The 20,080-nt window shown below is 38.8% G+C and overlaps 1 protein-coding gene across 1 annotated transcript in view; it reads left to right on the top strand.

Annotated features, from left to right (window-relative positions):
• Positions 1–20,080, top strand: part of LOC124776093 (dehydrogenase/reductase SDR family member 11-like) — a 56,707-nt gene that overhangs the window by 27,249 nt on the left and 9,378 nt on the right. Inside the window, exons 4-5 of the mRNA XM_047250935.1 lie at positions 5,383–5,512; positions 9,901–10,053. Coding sequence (XP_047106891.1) covers positions 5,383–5,512; positions 9,901–10,053 — 283 coding nt within the window. The remainder of the gene's footprint in view (positions 1–5,382; positions 5,513–9,900; positions 10,054–20,080) is intronic.

The following is a 20,080-nucleotide window of genomic DNA, read 5'->3' as shown; positions in this document are numbered from 1 at the left end:
TACAGTGAGTCCCATTATCGCAGACACCATGGTCAGTTAACATAATTACAACTGCTAAGCCACTGACTGTGACTACCATTATCAAAAATACATTTTGATGTGTACCATAACCTGACAATGTATGTCAGCTACTGGATTTCAGTCAAACAAAATTATAACAAATTATGCTATACAGCACCTGAGACCTTGATGGTTATTCGTGTATACACATCCTAGTGCAGAATCACCTCTTACAAAATCATGACGTCATTTCCAGATATACCTCCTAAATTCAGAACACATCTCGACTTGTGTGAGAGCAGGCTAGCTAATTATACTCCCATGTCAATTAGTAGTTTTTTCTGTATCATTGTTACAAATTTACTACAAAGTCCTTATGGAGAGGGTGTTTCTCCCATACAGTCATTTTTTTGTCTATATGATTATGTTCGTATGCACTAGATTTTATAGGGTAGGTGCACCACACACACACACACACACACACACACACACACACACACACACACACATATGGCTTCTGTGTTTCTTATTATTTATAAAGTATTACATGTTGCAGTATATATGATTCATAGTGTAAGAAATTACACATCACTTAACAGTACTTAATGATTTCTTTTTTTATATAAAGTGTTACATGTTGCAAGATATATAAATAAGCTTAAGCATGACTGCAGTTCAAGACCCACATTTGGTGTGGCGAATTCATGCATATAGGCATGCATTGACACACAGCATTTTTCAAAATAACCTGTTGTGTGTTCAGATGTAGAGTGTATAGTTTGATGTGTAAGTGTCATCCACTTGGTTCATACAGTTTCATAAAAACTAGACCTGTATGGCTGCCAGCTTTAGCCTTTTGTCTGTAGGTCTTGTTATAGGGTAGCAAGTATACATTAAATTCTCATTTTAGCAGATATGTGGACTCTGTTTCACTTAAGTTTTTCACCATGTGTAAGAAATAGCTAGTGCAAATTGTATGTTGATATAATTCCCCCAAGGAGACTACTGTATTTCTGTTAAATAGTAGCACTGAATTATGATGTAGTCGCTTCCATTTACTGACAAATTGTGTCACCATATCAACTGACCTTCATTGCCCCAATCAATAGTATCTAGTGTAATGGTTGTAACCATTTCAACTAAGAATAATTGAACCACCTAATAGAATCCTGATTTATGGCAAGCACATCTATTAACTGACCATAACTGCCCCATCCACTAGTATGCCAGTCACCATATCAACTGATAAACATTGCCCCAAATCTGCATTTAGGTTAATGTCAGTCACTGTACAATGACCATTACAGATCCCACAATTGTATTCACCATGCATTTGGGTTAATTTGTGTCACTTCTATTGTGATAATGGTGTCCATCATTGCACCAGTTGTGTCCAGTATGTGTTTGTAATGTGCATGATAAATCTTAAGAATTGGTGTAGCAATGGTGATGAATGAGGTACAGTATTCTGTAGGGCGATTAAATAAAATTTTGCTGCAGCATGACTATTATGTGACACTTTGTTTCAATTTATTTTTATGTTTATCTGTAGTCAAATATAAATGGGTCAATTTTGCTGTAACACGGTGTTGTTTTGGTCAATTTGCTTCAGATTCTCTGTGACATAGTGATGAACATGCACAAACTGTCTTGCAGTTTATATTGTGCATTATCAGCAGAAGCTGAAGAATATCTCTTAGTATAAGATAAAGATAATACCATAGCATGGAGATCAATACAATGCTTTACTGAATTTGATAAACTTTTTAACTGAACAAAAAGATACATTTTTGACTAACAACATACACAATTTACACATGGGAATAATATTGTTACTTTTTGTACAAATAGAACATTATTCTGGTCAATAAGTTCACTTTAAGCTGTGTGTTATTTAGCAGAAGTGTAATATTTTTTTGTATTGTCAATGAACAATTATATATGTATTTTGATAGTTAAGACAGATAAGTTAATTTCGGGGCAAGGACGAATTTTCAGTCATGATTATGAATCTGTAATTAGTCTTGCATATTACGATAACCAACCATCATTTGTTCTGCACTTGAAATCTTCAGGTATTATGATACATTATTTTATTTTTATGCAAAGCTAATGCTTTTTATACATCGAATTTCCTCTCAGTATGTGGAAGCTTGTTCGATATTTCCCTCTAGCCAGGTTATATTTTGACTGCATTCTGTATTTTTTGCAATATGAGAGTTATACTTTTGTACTATGAGAATGTATAGTTTAAGCGATATAACAAATTAAGGGCTTTGTGAAAATACATCAATTTTAATACAGTCTCTTGTGATAAAGTGTTGGGAAACGTGACATCAGTGTACTGAACAGCAGATATGTCCAAGTGAAAACAGTCATTAAAAATCTAAATTAGCCAATCTACAATATTGGTTATATTTTTCTAGTGTAAAACATGACGCATTTTTTTCTTACCTCTTAAATGTGCTTGATGAGGTGAAGCATTATTTAATACTTTTAACAACGGAAGATGACCAAAATTCCTTCTGTTTATCTTCATTTACATAGCACCACGTGTACCTGAGATTGAATGCCAACACTCTTTACATATTTTGACACATGCTTTAGGCATGAAAGTAAAAAAAAAGGTTCAAATGGCTCTGAGCACTATGGGACTCAACTGCTTAGATCATAAGTCCCCTAGAACTTAGAACTACTTAAATCTATCTAACCTAAGGACATAACACACATTCATGCCCGAGGCAGGATTCGAACCTGCGACTGTAGTGGTCGCGCGGTTCCAGACTGCAGCGCCTAGAACCGCTCCGCCACTCTGGCCGGCGCATGATAGTAACGTTGTGATACTCAACATAAAACAGTGTGTGGGTTGCTGACAATTTTTGATATACATATAAGTGTTGTGAGCTACTCCCTTGATGTATTTTGATCAACATTTTAAAACTGAAGATAACTATCTGTTACTTGACATAAACAATGAGTGCGTTTTTATCTTATTCCTCCTAAAAAGGTACTCGATCAGGTTCGTACTCACGAAGAGTCCGATTTTGGGCCACCATGAAGTGTCAGCTGCCTGAGTAGCATGGTACTTTAGCAAAGTACTTCCGTTTTGTGTAGTTACCACACAATTTACATTTCTTACATACCTTGGCATATAGCTTAGAAGCAAAATAACATTGTGACACTCGACTTAAACATTGTGTTGCTAATATGTTTTCAGATACATTGCAGAAGTGGTGTTATTGGAAGCGACACAATGTAGATATGTGGAAATAACATTATGGAAAATAAAAAAAACTTTCTGTATGTGTATGCACCTAATGCATCTTTTACATAGATTAGATATAGATGTAACCAGTGTGTGTGTGTGTGTGTGTGTGTGTGTGTGTGTGTGTGTGTGTGTGTGTGTGTGTGTGTGTGTGTGTGTGTGTGTGTGTACACACATATGGCTACGAAATGTTGATAAATAGTGCAGACAGTCTGGCTGTAGATGTATTTAACTTGTGGGATCCATTATACAAAGATCCAACAACCTCTTTGACAAGTGCTACTTACTTTGCCAAGCTACACCTGTATTGGCTATATCCTTATACTTTTTTCATAATTAATCGATTAATTTTAAACATGATGCATTATTTATATTGGTTGGATATGCCTCAAGGTGGAGGCTCAACAGCTCAACAGCTACATTGTGATTAGCTATTTCTTTTAAATTGGCAGTAAAGTACTGTGATGTCATTGGCTACTTCATGTAATTGACCACCATTGTTCCAAGTAAGACGTGTGAGTTCTTCGATTGTGACAATATAGAAAGGGGGGATAGCTTGTGACATCATTGATATGGCAATGAGCTGTTCACATGGCTATATGTAAATAGGCAAAGTGCTGCAGCATTCCAAATCAATCCTACTTAGAGTCACTGCTTGTTTGCTGGGTATGTTACAGTTTCACCAGAGCTCCCATTTGCTGCCACTCTTCAAGGCTCCTCTGAGCTTTCATAGCAGCAGTAGGTCATGGACGCCAACTGCCCACGACTAGAACGAGAAGTTGGACTTTGGAAGGCATATGTGATTAAAAGGTGCGGGGTTTGATCGTGAATAAAACATATACAACGTCTGAAAAGTATTGGCTTATGTACTGGCTCGTTAATCGACATCAGATTTTCTATTGTTGTTAATGAGACAAATCGCAAACCAATAGGAGAACAGTGTCCTCGTATGGATACATTAATTCATACCTGGATCCATAATTTAGATCAGTGTAATGTCACTGACAGCAACAATAGCAGACACAGACAATGTCGTATCGAGTAGGAGCATAGACAAATTGATTGAGGGAAATCAATGACATTCTTTGATTTAGTTTAGTGTTCACTAGATTGCATTACACATGTGAATACTGTGGCGATATGTTAGAGGCAACTTGTACAAACACCAGAACGCAGTTCTAGAAGTCCAAGGACGTGAAAAGGGCAGTAACTGAGAGTTAGATAGGTTTGAAAAAGTAACTAGGAGAAATGAAGGCAGTTAAAACTCAGAGAGAAGTAATAGAAGTTTAATGGAAGTGTAATTCGGTTGGAGACGGTAAAGGACTTGGGGGATGAGTTAAACTGAATGGATAGTGTCTTCAAAAAAATTATATGGCAAAAAGAACCGAAAGTAAAACATGGTTAAGTGAGTGTACTCAAATTAAGTAAAACGATGCACAGGGATAAAACTAAAAGCAGTGGACAGATTTTGAACTCTGGCCTTCAAATACCTGGTGATGGCAGGGAAACTAAGTTCTCTTCAAAAAGAAAATTTTTTCCCATGAAGACACAAATTTGGGCGATAGGAAGCTTTTTATGAAGGTATAAGTTTGGAGTGTAGCCTTGTATGTACGATAAACGTACAAATAAATGGTGATGATTGATGGTGTTAGTTATCAAGCGATACTGAATCGAATTTTGGAGAAAAGAGGTTATTGGCATCATTTGACTGAAAGAAAGAATAGATTTATAAGAAGTAACCTGAAGTATTAACGAATTAGTAATTTAGTATTTGGACAGAGTTTAGAACTGTCAAGTCTGCAGAGAAATCGGAGGCCTAAATAGTGTAAGCAGGTTCAAGAGGATGTCCAATTTAGGTTCAGCAAGTATCCTGCTATGAAGATACTTATACAAGGTAGAGTAACGTGGAGAACTTCATCAATCAGTCTTCACGTTGATGAGTACAACAACATCTGATATGTAACAGTGAAATATCCAGCCGATGACTTTTCATTTGAGAAATGTTCTAGTTGCCGGTACAGACTGCTCAAGAGCAAAGTTTTGGAGTGCAGCTTTTCTCCTGATCAGGCCGTCGACTACGACGTCCGAGTCCTGCAACTATCTGTTCTATATTCCAGCATCTCAGGACATGTACCGCCGTACACTGCTGGAGCGGCGATGTATGCTGCCAGCAAGCACGCAGTGAAAGTCTTGCTGGAAGGGCTGAGGAAAGATCTAATCGCCAGGAGTAGCCAGATACGAGTTGGGGTAAGTCATCTAATATGGTCACAACAATACAGCAGATGCGTACAAACCCTGCTTCTGCACTGAGTGAACCTAAATAACGCTAGGGCAGTCTGAAGAAAGTGTCATTTTAATATTCGTTCATCTTACTATGATGAAACTGCAATGCTCGTACAGCTTAACACACAGCTTGTAAGACAGGGAGGTGAACTGCGGCTCTACGGATCTGGTGGGAACAGTTATTCATTCTTTTCGTAATTTTTTTCCCAAACGATGCAGTGAATCCAGGAATGCTGCGCCTAATAAGAAATTTGAACGTAAATCAGTAATGTAGTTTCTTCAAGATAGATATTGCCAAAAATCTGATGAGCAACGGCACTGCAAGATGAAACCCAGAAACTGAGGAAGAGAAAGGTGATGAAGGAAAGAGCAAACGGAAGAGACAAGCAATTCAGCCACTGCTATTACTTTCCAAGAAAAAAAAATATGCTCTGCATGTTTCAAAAAGTGGCAACTGGGAAAAAGCAACAGATCAGAGTGGAGAGGATGGTATTTTCAAACTTGGCAGTGTGAGATGTTTTGATTGTAAGAGACTCTTTTTGCGTTACTTCAGAAAATAATTCTTTGAAATGGTGTCATAATTACGAAATACAGTAATTTGTCTTAACTTGTAATGTAACTATTGCAAATTTTCACATTTTTCGATGTTTGTCAACAATTTCATCTCTGTAAAGAATACTAAACAACAGTGAGACAAATTTAACTATTTTGTACACTGTACAGGCTAAAAAGGGTTTATACACCATTAGTTAAGTAAACTGAAACATTATTCATTAAATCCGTTAGCAAACACATATGATAGATGACCTACAAAATTGTGTAGCGAAAACAAGCAAAATACTAATATCATCACGTGTAGTACCTGCCAAAGTGTTAAAGACTTTTCAACTAAACACACTTTATAAATTTGGTTTCAGGTCTCAATCACAAAATGAAATAAACAATTAGCCAACTATTAAGTGAAATCACATATCTTGCCAGTTTCCGTGGGAGTCAATTAGGTTTTACAAAAATGTGCTCTCCAAAAATCAGCAAATTCTAAAGTAAATTACAAAGACAAGAATAACTTTATACAACAACAGTGGCAGTTAAAAGTATTAGTCAAATAAAAGTAGCTTTAAGTAACAGTTTTACTATAATGTGAATAGATTCTGTATTTCGACATAACTGGCATCGAGGAGTTTGACTGAATGATATTTAAAAGTTTGACACCACAAACGGTCGTCAAGCCACAGTCACTAAAACAATGAAATTCTTAAAAGGTTGCATAATTAGTTTCGTTCCACTGAGTCATCATTTTCAAATGTAATCACGAACCTAGAAAACTGCCTTAATAATTGCAAGCACACTTCTCTGAAATATTATGAAGAATACATTAAAACTAGTAAACCTATGCAAAAACAGCAGAAACGGGACACAAGACGTCATGACAATTTTTAACAGATCAGTCATTTCACACCTTAATGCAGTGTAGATGAAACAGCATCTGGACGAAAGATATATGAGTAGCCCCTATGCAAAAGCTGCTAATGCATTTTTTGTTGATTTTGAGTTGAGCACACTATAATAAAGATTTTTTCTGCGCCGAAACGATGGAACAGGTTTCACGGTGCTAATCCTGCTATATACCTTTGGAATTGGAATCTTGTTAGATTGCAAAAGCCTCTAACTGCTCGTTGTCTTCGGGTGCAAAGTCCGCTAAATGTCCAAAGTCTGCAAAGCGCGCCACGTTCTATAGGCGTGGTAGTTGTGTGCCATGTCCGGACGCAAGGAACGCCAACTGACATCTGACATCAGACTTAACAATCTAGACATTCAAAGCTACCTTTCAGTTTGTTACGATTCTAAGGGATATTTTTCTTTTTCGGAGTTTGGTTGGCTACGCTGTAACGAACGCGTACGCAACAATGAAGCTCTCGCAGCCCATGCATTGTTGAAATGTGCGCCGGTAAGCACAGTTCAGCTGGTCACTAGGATGTTTTTTGATGTATTTGCTTGCGTGTTTTGAAGAAAACAAGTTATTTTGCGTACAGTTTAAATGCAGAAGACGGTACAAACAAAGTGGGAGTAATTGAAACAATAAGAATTTTGCAAGGAGTCTAACCTACCGTAGCAGTTGCAGATGACCAGATAGAGGACGACAGCCCCTCATGGAAAAGGAAGAGGCATCCTGATCAGTGAGACAGAAACGTTTCCAGAACAGAAAGTTAAGAACATGAAAAGTATTACTAAAGCAGTGTGATGCAATGAACATAGTGTTTACACTAATTGTTATGACGTACGTGGAAGGATTAGGGAAAGTAGCTGGAATTTCCAGATTCAGAAAGTCAAAAAAATTGTGTTCACCAAAAGCATAAACAAGACGATTTGTCTAGTTCGTGGAGAGCCCTTCCACAGCTTTGAAGATGGGGCATCCTGAAAAGGGGAAAATTTTCAGCAAAGGAAACAGTGCAGCACCAATCACAGCTGTGTAAAACTTTAAGAAGCCACACTCGGAAACACCAAAAAGCTGTTATAGCTCCACTTTGGTGAAAACTGGGGGACCAACGACAAACTCGCTGCTGCCGCTGGCAGTCATCTGAAGATGCGGGAAGCGATTTTGAGCTGATGGGTAGTGTTGGGGTCGATGTCACTTGAAAGCAATTTCCAGCTAATTTCATTTTGTAGAACTTTTTGGTGCTATTTGAACTAAGATGCAACTTTCCGCCACTTTTATTATTTTCCAAAATTATTTCCGTGTTTTACTAAGATGCAGTTACAAGCTTATTTTATTTTCTAGTATATCTTTTGGTGTCAACAACTGGATGGTGTACTTTTTTTCTAAAAAAACACAATTTTGAGCATTCATATCTGTTCTCTTTTTTACGTTGAATAAGTCAGTTTTTCCCGGTAAAATAATGTCCCCTTCTTATTTTTATAAGCCAATTTTGTAGGATTTTCAGATTTCTCTTTGAAATAAAACGTATTCCTTTTATATTCGCAATAATTAAATTCCACCTTCAGGTTATTCCTAACATAGCAACGAATAGCGGATTTTTGCAACCGAATGTTTGTTTTGTAATTGGATCGATACATTTGCAAAATCCCCTAAATGTATAAATCTGGTGCAAAGAGAGCTAAGTCAGTATTTCACTTAAGATTTTAACGTATAAAACATAATCACAGATTTCAGCCTCTAATATGGTGTAATTAATTATTTTTTTACTTATTTTTTGAAAAGAAATGGAGTCTTTAACTTTAATAGTTTGGGCGGGATGAGTTTTCCTGTATTATCTCAGTTTCACTTATCATACAGTTAGCGGCTTTCGCATCTGGGTTACTCTTAGAATTTTGTATTATGTCCTGCAGTGATTCAACTATCATTTTTGTGCTAGCGCAAGTGGGAGTGCATCGTCATTGTAATAATTCACTATCAACACACAGTACGACTGCGTGCTGTGTTGTAGGTTTGGGCTTGCTGCATGTTATAGGAGTGGGACGTGTGATCCTACCTTTGCAAAATGATCGTTGTATCGCTGCAGGACGTAATGCAAGGATATATAATATCTTTCATCCCGATGGAGTTTTCATGTACACTGCATTAAGGTGTGAAATGATTGATCAACCAGAAATTGTCATGACTTCATGCGACCCGTTTCTGCTACCTTTGCTTCTGTTTACTGGTTTTAGTGTATTTTCCGTAATATTCGAAAGATGTGTGGTTACAATTTTTAATGCGTATTTCCAAGTTTGTGATAACATTTGAATATGACGACTGAGTGCATCGAAACTAGTTACGCAACCTTTTAAAAATTTCATTGTTTTGGTGATTCTGGCTTGACGAACTTTGAGATGTCGAATAAACGTTTTAAATGTGAGTAGATGTGTTTAAGTCCCCGTAATGGTAGATCTGAAATTTATAGCTGACACTCTTCTATTGGTACACAAATAAAATTAACGTCTTCGAAAAATTAACGTGCGACATGAATATTTTTTATACTCTGGACAAAAGATTGTTATAACCAATTGCACATCGTAATGAAGAGAGATGCCAACAGAAAATTAAAATGATAAATGTGGGTCAAGGTTTCACGTAGAGCGATTAGATGGACCCTTGGAAGGGTAACGTTGCACATGTGATATTTTTGTTACATGAAGAAATTATCAGTTGTATCTCCTTTAAAAACTCAAAAACTTTACATATTTAGTTTTTTTACAGCTGTATGTTTGCACTCACTTTTATTGCGTAAAACTGCATCATTCTTCAGCTTCGTGTTATAACCGAAATCGTATTCCATCGATTTCCGTTGAAAGAACAAATATTACTACACGGCTATGCTAGTTGTAACTAAGTAATGAACATTTCATTGCAGCAAATTTCCCCTGGACTGGTGGATACCGAAGGAGTGAGGAAAACGTTGCCAGAGCTCGACTTGCCCGAAGAAGTAAAAGAGTCGCCTTTCTTGTGTCCAGAGGACATTGCTGACGCTGTTGTTTACATGCTGTCGCGGCATCCGCGTGTGCAGGTCAGTAGTGCTGTTTTCTGCCACCTGCAATCCTGGTATCACACTCCGAGTAACTAAGTGGGAACACATGACATTGCGGTAGTTGGACATCGCATTATGCGGCTACCCAACACTTGTATTGAATGGTGACTAACCCCCTGTTAATTTCTTCCCCTTCACAGTTAACGAACGTGACTCCATTTACCATTTATTGCTACGACACTGCTAATTTGGGATCGAACACGAGCAGAATTTTTTTTTGATTGAATCTGAAGCCAGTTTTATAGATGATACATTCTGAATTTAGCATGCATTTAAAAAATTTACTCCATTTACCAATAGCCATCGTCATTCCGTTTCATACTCAGCTCTAGCGCTTACGCGGACGGACTCGTGCTGTACTGACGCTACACCCCGCTCGCCTTCCGCGACCATCAGTGTCACCCTCGCTCCGTTATTGTTAGCCAAAAGTCTGCCAGATATTACGGAAGATGCTTTTTTCATTCTAAGCTTGCTGGGAAGCGACATCAAAATGACGTATACTCGTCCAGCACATTTGTCATCAACTGTCGAGTTTCCTCGTCACATCGAGTTTTCTGGAAGTCGTCATTTTGACGTCACTTCTCAATAAGCTTTGAGAGCTCCTTGGCACGTCACTCACCAGACCTAAAAATAAAATAAAAAAGATGTCAAAACCCTCATATCTCGAGGTGTAAAGACACGGGATCCCTATAATGCAGCTTGTTTAGGATCGCGTCAGTGGCCGTTGGTTTAGCGACACTAGAGCAAACCGCAACCTGGAGTGCGGATTTAAAATTTCGAATGTTGTCGCCTAGGCGTCAAGCTATGGAATACTACAAAAAACTGAAACCGATCACCACACATCGAATGTACTGACAACGTCAGTAGGAAAGTTGCCTACTGTTTATCGACGAACGAATTTGTTATTGGCTTCAAGACTGTGCTGTGTTGAGAATGACATTTGATGATGCAATATCACCAGACCAGGCGCTCCTATTTGAAACATGTCTCTACATGACGCCGGAGAGTATCGTATAATAAATTCACATACACTACGACAACACCTTGTTTGTTGCGATTGCCAACACTCGAAATGAATAGTGCTTAAAAATTTATCAATTTTTTGGGTTTTCACCAGATTAATCTTTGACTTAAACCTGACGCTGTGCCAGAGATGTTCTAACGTTTTGACGACTTAAAGTGCGAGTGTGGTCTGGGTTATACTGATTTATTTCCCCAGACCACATTCCTCTACTTTACGAGATGACTTACTTGGGATTTGCAGCCACTCTCCTTTACTGGATAGCTGGCTGCTGGAAACTCTCTCGACTTGTTCTCCGTCGAATAACGCTAGGTACAGGAACTTTCAAGCCTCTTTCTACTATTGAAACAAGTAGCCATACAATTTTACGTTTCGTCAATCACAATCAACGATGCATTTGACTTTCAAGCACAAAAAAAGTTATCACTTTCAACATAATATGTAACTTCAGTAGGTCTCTCGTATAGTCGTACGTTAGAAACAAATCGATTTACATTCGAAAGAAAGTCTGCTTAGACACCATGACTTTTAGAAAAGGAGATTGAAAAAACATCTTGCCTCTAACAATGCTGAGTCAAGAGTCTATATGAGTACCTTTTCAACTGTTCTTGTTTCGCATAACAATAGTCAGTGACACAATATGCACAAAGCTGCATATAGATTCCATGGTTCTTCCATACATACACACTAACACATCCTTGGATTGCCCGACAGGTACCCGTCGGTGCCGTCTTCCCGTGACTGATTTTAAACCTGCAAACACAAACATGTGAAGCGCAGGAGGTAGGATTTTACCATCCCACACTCGTATCTAGAATATCGTGTGTTCGAGACGGTAGAAGGCCGAGTGGTTCTACAATTTACACAGAAATTCTGGAATCATTACATATGCCCCCCCAGGCCAATATTTTATACATAATCATTATTTACATGTTATTGTTGTGGTCTTCAGTCCTGAGACTGGTTTGATGCAGCTCTCCATGCTACTCTATCCTGTGCAAGCCTCTTCATCTCCCAGTACCTACTGCAACTAACATCCTTCTGAATCTGCTTAGTGTACTCATCTCTTGGTCTCCCTCTACGATTTTTACCCTCCATGCTGCCCTCCAATCCTAAATTGGTGATCCCTTGATGCCTCAAAAGATGTCCTACCAACCGATCCCTTCTTCTGGTCAAGTCGCGCCACAAACTTCTCTTCTCCCCAATTTTATTCAATACGTCCGCATTAGTTGTGTGATCCATCCATCTAATCTTCAGCATTCCTCTGTAGCACCACGTTTCGAAAGCTTCTATTCTCTTCTTGTCCAAACTATTTATCGTCCATGTTTCACTTCCGTACATGGCTACACTCCATACAAATACTTTCAGAAATGACTTCCTGATACTTAAATCAATACTCGATGTTAACAAATTTCTCTTCTTCAGAAACGCTTTCCTTGCCATTGCCAGTCTACATTTTATATCCTCTCTACTTCGACCATCATCAGTTATTTTGCTCCCCAAATAGCAAAACTTCTTACTACTTTGAGTGTCTCATTTCCTAACCTAATTCCCTCAGCATCACCCGACTTAATTCGACTACATTCCATTATCCTCGTTTTGCTTTTGTTGATGTTCATCTTATATCCTCCTTTCAAGACACTGTCCATTCCATTCAACTGCTCTTCCAAGTCCTTTGCTGTCTCTGACAGAATCACATTGTCATCGGCGAACCTCAAAGTTTTTATTTCTTCTCCATGGATTTTAATACCTACTCCGAATTTTTCTTTCGTTTCCTTTACTGCTTGCTCAATATACAGATTGAATAACATCGGGGAGGGGCTACAACCCTGTCTTACTCCCTTCCCAACCACAGCTTCCCTTTCATGTCCCTCGACTCTTATAATTGCCATCTGGTTTCTGTACAAATTGTAAATAGCCTGCCGCTCCCTGTATTTTACCCCTGCCACCTTTAGAGTTTGAAAGAGAGTATTCCAGTCAACATTGTCAAAAGCTTTCTCTAAGTCTACAAATGCTAGAAACGTAGGTTTGCCTTTCCTTACTCTTTCTTGTAAGATAAGTCGTATGGTCAGTATTGCCTCACGTGTTCCAGTGTTTCTACAGAATCCAAACTGAACTTCCCCGAGGTCGGCTTCTACTAGTTTTTCCATTCGTCTGTACAAAATTCGTGTTAGTATTTTGCAGCTGAGGCTTATTAAACTGATTGTTCGGTAATTTTCACATCTGTCAACACCTGCTTTCTTTGGGATTGGAATTATTATATTCTTCTTGAAGTCTGAGGGTATTTCACCTGTTTCATACATCTTGCTCACCAGATGGTAGAGTTTTGTCAGGACTGGCTCTCCCAAGGCCGTCAGTAGTTCCAATGGAATGTTGTCTACTCCCGGCGCCTTGTTTCGACTCAGGTCTTTCAGTGCTCTGTCAAACTCTTCACACAGTATCATATCTCCCATTTCATCTTCATCTACATCCTCCTCCATTTCCATAATATTGTCCTCAAGTACATCGCCCTTGTATAGACCCTCTATATACTCCTTTCACCTTTCTGCTTTCCCTTCTTTGCTTAGAACTGGGTTTCCATCTGAGCTCTTGATATTCATACAAGCCTTTCTCTTATCTCCAAAGGTCTCTTTAATTTTCCTGTAGGCAGTATCTATCTTACATTTGTCCGCTAGCCATCCCTGCTTAGCCATTTTGCACTTCCTGTCGATCTCATTTTTGAGACGTTTGTATTTCTTTTTGCCTGCTTCATTTACTGCATTTTTATATTTTCTCCTTTCATCAATTAAATTCAATATTTCTTTTGTTACCCAAGGATTTCTACTAGTCCTCGTCTTTTTACCTACTTGATCCTCTGCTGCCTTCACTACTTCATCCCTCAAAGCTACCCATTCTTCTTCTACTGTATTTATTTCCCCCATTCCTGTCAATTGTTCCCTTATGCTCTCCCTGAAACTCTGTACAACCTTTGGTTCTTTCAGTTTATCCAGGTCCCATCTCCTTAAATTCCCACCTTTTTGCAGTTTCTTCAGTTTTAATCTACAGGTCACAACCAATAGATTGTGGTCAGAGTCCACATCTGCCCCTGGAAATGTCTTACAATTTAAAACCTGGTTCCTAAATCTCTGCCTTACCATTATATAATCTATCTGATACCTTTTGGTATTTCCAGGGTTCTTCCATGTATACAACCTTCTTTCATGGTTCTTAAACCAAGTGTTAGCTATGATTATGTTGTGCTCTGTGCAAAATTCTACCAGGCGGCTTCCTCTTTCATTTCTTGACCCCAATCCATATTCACCTACTACGTTTCCTTCTCTCCCTTTTCCTACACTCGAATTCCAGTCACCCATGACTATTAGATTTTCGTCTCCCTTCACCATCTGAATAATTTCTTTTATTTCATCATACATTTCTTCAATTTCTTCGTCATCTGCAGAGCTAGTTGGCATATAAACTTGTACTACTGTAGTAGATGTGGGCTTCGTATCTATATTGGCCACAATAATGCGTTCACTATGCTGTTTGTAGTAGCTTACCCGCATTCCTATTTTCCTATTCATTATTAAACCTTCTCCTGCATTAATCCTATTTGATTTTGTGTTTATAACTCTGTAGTCACCTGACCAGAAGTCTTGTTCCTCCTGCCACCGAACTTCACTAATTCCCACTATATCTAACTTTAACCTATCCATTTCCCTTTTTAAATTTTCTAACCTACCTGCCCAATTAAGGGATCTGACATTCCATGCTCCGAGCCGTAGAACGCCAGTTTTCTTTCTTCTGATAACGACATCCTCTTGAGTAGTTCCCGCCCGGAGATCCGAATGGGGGACTATTTTACCTCCGGAATATTTTACCGAAGAGGACGCCATCATCATTTAATCATACAGTAATGCTGCATGCCCTTGGTAAAAATTACGGCTGTAGTTTCCCCTTGCTTTCAGCCGTTCGCAGTACCAGCACAGCAAGGCCGTTTTGGTTATTGTTACATGGCCAGATCAGTCAATTATCCAGACTGTTGCCCTTGCAACTACTGAAAAGGCTGCTGCCCCTCTTCAGGAACCACACGTTTGTCTGGCCTCTCAACAGATACCCCTCCATTGTGGTTGCACCTACGGTACGGCTATCTGTATCGCTGAGGCACGCAAGCCTCCCCACCAACGGCAAGGTCCATGATTCATGGAGGGGGGGGGGGGAGGATTATCTACATAATATCATTTATAATAACATTTCATATCTTAACAGTATACATTTCTTACATATGCTTGTATACATATCTTTCCTTTGAGAAACAATTCTCTGTCCTTCCTTGCACAATCTTTGGCTTATTTTTTCTCTACTCTTTTCTTATTTTACTTTGTTATTAAGACATAAGCATTTATTCGTTGGTTTAGTCAGCTTTACTAATGTTTAGTAATTGTGAGAACTCTTTTTCATTTCTTTAATTTTTTTTCAATCGTAAACTTCAGGTGTTTAGGACACATGAGTAGCCTCTTTCTATTCTTACCTTCTGTATTACTTTCTCCTAGTATGCACCATTTTCAATGTTTTTAGCTTGGAGGAACTCTGGGAGAAGTGAAAGTGTTCTTTTCACACTCATTCTCTTTCACGAAACATAATAATGCAAGTCGTTCATAGAATTTACACTTTCCAGAGTAATTCATATACAATTTGTGACTTTTGTCACGATACTATCCCCTTCTCCAAGGATCAGCTCCTATTCCTTGCTTGTGGATTGACCTTATGAGAGCACTTTCTCTTTTCATTCTGGTAACTATGCCCCTTACAAAACATCTCTATTTTTTAGAGCACAGATCATCCTAGCTCCACGTAGATACGTCTGCCATTTATACTTAATGAAAGTTGAGTATGCCCCCCTTATCCTTTCTGAGTACGCTTCACAGTTCATTACCCTAATATACGTTTCTATGTATACCATAATTAAGTATCTTCTGGTAAAGCTATAAATCTGTTTCATACTTCTCATTCATCCTTTAATATACCATTCACTGCCTACAGTCCTCCTCTACTTATCAACTTCTATACTTTCAGTAGATATTATGTCCATATACAGGGTGTTACAAAAAGATACGGCCAAACTTTCAAGAAAAATTCCTCACACACAAAGAAAGAAAATATGTTATGTGGACATGTGTCCGGAAACGCTTACTTTCCATGTTAGAGCTCATTTTATTACTTCTCTTCAAATCACATTAATCATGGAATGGAAACACTCAGCAACAGAACGTACCAGCGTGACTTCAAACACTTTGTTACAGAAAATGCTCAAAATGTCCTCCGTTAGCGAGGATAAATGAATCCACCCTCCGTCGCATGGAATCCCTGATGCGCTGATGCAGCCCTGGAGAATGGCGTATTGTATCACAGCCGTCCACAATATGAGGGCGAAGAGTCTCTACATTTGCTACCGGGGTTGAGTAGACAAGAGCTTTCAAATGCCCCCATAAATGAAAGTCAAGAGGGTTGAGGTCGGGAGAGCGTGGAGGCCATGGAATTGGTCCACCTCTACCAATCCATCGGTCACCGAATCTGTTGTTGAGAAGCGTACGAACACTTCGACTGAAATGTGCAGGAGCTCCATCGTGCATGAACCACATGTTGTGTCGTACTTGTAAAGGCACATGTTCTGGCAGCACAGGTAGAGTATCCCGTATGAAATCATGATAACGTGCTCCATTGAGCGTAGGTGGAAGAACATGGGGCCCAATCAAGACACCACCAACAATGCCTGCCCAAACACTCACAGAAAATCTGTGTTGATGACGTGATTGAACAATTGCGTGCGGATTCTCGTCAGCCCACACATGTTGATTGTGAAAATTTACAATCTGATCACGTTGGAATGAAGCCTCATCCGTAAAGAGAACATTTGCACTGAAATGAGGATTGACACGTTGTTGGATGAACCTTTCGCAGAAGTGTACCCGTGGAGGCCAATCAGCTGCTGATAGTGCCTGCACACGCTGTACATGGTACGGAAACAACTGGTTCTCCCGTAGCACACTCCATACAGTGACGTGGTCAACGTTACCTTGTACAGCAGCAATTTCTCTGACGCTGACATTAGGGTTATCGTCAACTGCACGAATAATTGCCTCGTCCATTGCAGGTGTCCTCGTCGTTCTAGGTCTTCCCCAGTCGCGAGTCATAGGCTGGAATGTTCCGTGCTCCCAAAGACGCCGATCAATTGCTTCGAACGTCTTCCCGTCGGGACGCCTTCGTTCTAGAAATCTGTCTCGATACAAACGTACCGCGCCACGGCTATTGTCCCGTGCTAATCCATACATCAAATGGGCATCTGCCAACTCCGCATTTGTAAACATTGTACTGACTGCAAAACCACGTTCGTGATGAACACTAACCTGTTGATGCTACGTACTGATGTGCTTGATGCTAGTGGTGTAGAGAAATGAGTGGCATGTCAACACAAGCACCGAAGTCAACATTACCTTCGTTCAATTGGGCCGACTGGCGGTGAATCGAGGAAGTACAGTACATACTGACGAAACTAAAATGAGCTCTAACATGGAAATTAAGCGTTTCCGGACACATGTCCACATAACATCTTTTCTTTATTTGTGTGTGAGGAATGTTTCGTGCAAGTTTGGCCATACCTCTTTGTAACACCTTGTATACTACTTACGTCGTACTATCCTTCAGTTCATCAGAATTTTTATTGCACTGACGTTTCTTAATCATCAACCTGACTAATTCTTCTCCTACTTTCGTCTTCTTTCTTTGCTCACGCCTCTCTCTTATTTATCCATTACTCATTACTACTATACAGTTGTTCGTTATGTATTTGCACCTCTTCTTATGTATATTCGATGTAGAATCGTCATAACTCCCCATATACGTGCACATAATTCCCTATGTACACACGTTTTCCCCATAACACACGTCTTCTATAATTTAATGTTTGCATAGAAATGTATATCTGTGTGAATGTGGATGTGTGTTCGTGTAGTCTGATTCTTCGGCCTTCTTATCTAAAGATAAGATGTAGGTTATTAGTAAGACAGGTTCTCAATATGAGAAGTAAGAAAGGAAAAAATAGATGTGCTTGCTAGGAAGAGAAAAAAGATAGCCCCTAAGACAGGAAACCCTTCCCACACCCCTTCCCCAGGATCCCTACTTCTCAGGTACTCGAGTGAGATGCTGGAGGAGGTTTGGTGTTAAATCGTCTCCTACAGAACGGACTTGTCCCACATTCACCCTTTGAAGTCCCTGAAGGAAATCCTAGCAACCCTAAGCAAACGGCAAATGAAGAAGAATCAGGCACACATGTTTGTGACGGTTGCTTGAAAGTTGTGATGTGTGTTTTGTGTTAGTCATGATTTATTTGTTGTTGCAAATGAAGCTTTTAGCTACAATACCCACCCCTTTCAAAATTTATACAAACCCTCCCATCTATATCACATCCATAAAATGTGTAAAATACTCTATAGAAAATAGAAAAGCTGTACACTTCGGTATAAAAGTTGTTCAGTTAGTCACATCATATTATATTTTCTACAAACATAATACCCTGTTCTATTTATTTCGTCTAGACATCACTTTTTTGTGATTCTCTTTAGTTGTTTATATTCAGTTTCCTTTAAGCAATAAGATTACAGGATAGTTTTAGATTTTAAAGGAATTCGGTGCAGGAAAACTATTTTAGAAGAAACACCGAAAACAACTCCGCCCATTAACTCAGAATGTTAACGTCCCTGGGGGATATACAATTTTATATTCTTTACATTGTATTTCCCCTTTTCTAATCCAGTTGTGGGATCTACCAAAAATAACGTCTCAGGATGGACCACTGTTTGTACCCAGTATGGTCCCTCATATTTTTGAAAAAACTTATGAGTCTCTTTCTTCAGAGTCAATCTGGGTAGATGTTGTTTTATAAGAACGAGGTCATCGACTTGGTGCTTACTTACTCTTTGTTGCGCCTTTCCAATCAAATTTATAGAAATTATATCCTGATTCACTTCGCAATTGACACTCGGTTGTTCAGGCCAATTAAAATACTTAATTAAATGTTCTCCTACAAAAGGTTTGCCTATAACATCTAAAGGTGTCAGTCGATAAATAGGGTAATTCACTGAGTATAAATTCAAAGTCTTTAATTTTCGTTGCCCACAAAGTATGTTTTTCATGGCAGTATGTACGACATAATTTCCCAATGTCCTTCATTACTTGTTCACGCGGATTTGATGACGTGTTATAACTGGATGTTAACACTTGTCGAATACTTTCCTACCCTAGGAATTCTCTAAATTCGTTGCTCGCAAATTGTGGTCCGTTATCTGTAAGAAACCGTTTCGGTTTACCTACTTCTAGAAAGTATTGTTGTAATCAGTGTGTAACTGTGCATATTTGCTCTCTTAATAGGACATAGTATAGCATATTTTGAACATCATTCTATGATAACCAAAATATATGATACTTCTCCCTTTCCTTGTGGAATTGGTCCAAAGAAATCTGCTGCTGTAAGGTCGTGTCATGACTTAGGGGTAATAGGATACATTCTGGATTTCACATATCACTCTCTTTTACTTTCTGGCAAGTTTCACAGGTTCTAATCAAAGATGCTACTTTGTGCCCTAGTTTCTTGAAATAATAAAATTGATTCATATGAGATATACATTTTTTGATTCCGAGGTGTCCATACCCTGTGTGAACATACCATACAAGTTCGTCTTCCATTACCTTCGGAATACATAAACGCCAACGCTGTGATGTTACACTGTCTCTCCAAAACAAGTTATGATCTACAATTTTCCATTTTCCCAAGTAATTAGGAGGTAACGAGTTCTGGATACACATAGAAAATATTTCTGTGAAATAAGGATCATGATGGATATTCTGTGTTATTCTGTGAACCATCTCTTTTACCCCGATGTTCGGATATTCTGCTGACAAAAAATTAACGGCAAAAATGGCGCCGGGCCTTTCCGTACGTTTCAAGTC

This window comes from Schistocerca piceifrons, chromosome 2, assembly GCF_021461385.2.
Source record: "Schistocerca piceifrons isolate TAMUIC-IGC-003096 chromosome 2, iqSchPice1.1, whole genome shotgun sequence".
NCBI lineage: Eukaryota > Metazoa > Arthropoda > Insecta > Orthoptera > Acrididae > Schistocerca > Schistocerca piceifrons.
Note: the sequence above shows the minus strand (reverse complement) of the source record. Positions and strands in the feature narration are given on the sequence as shown.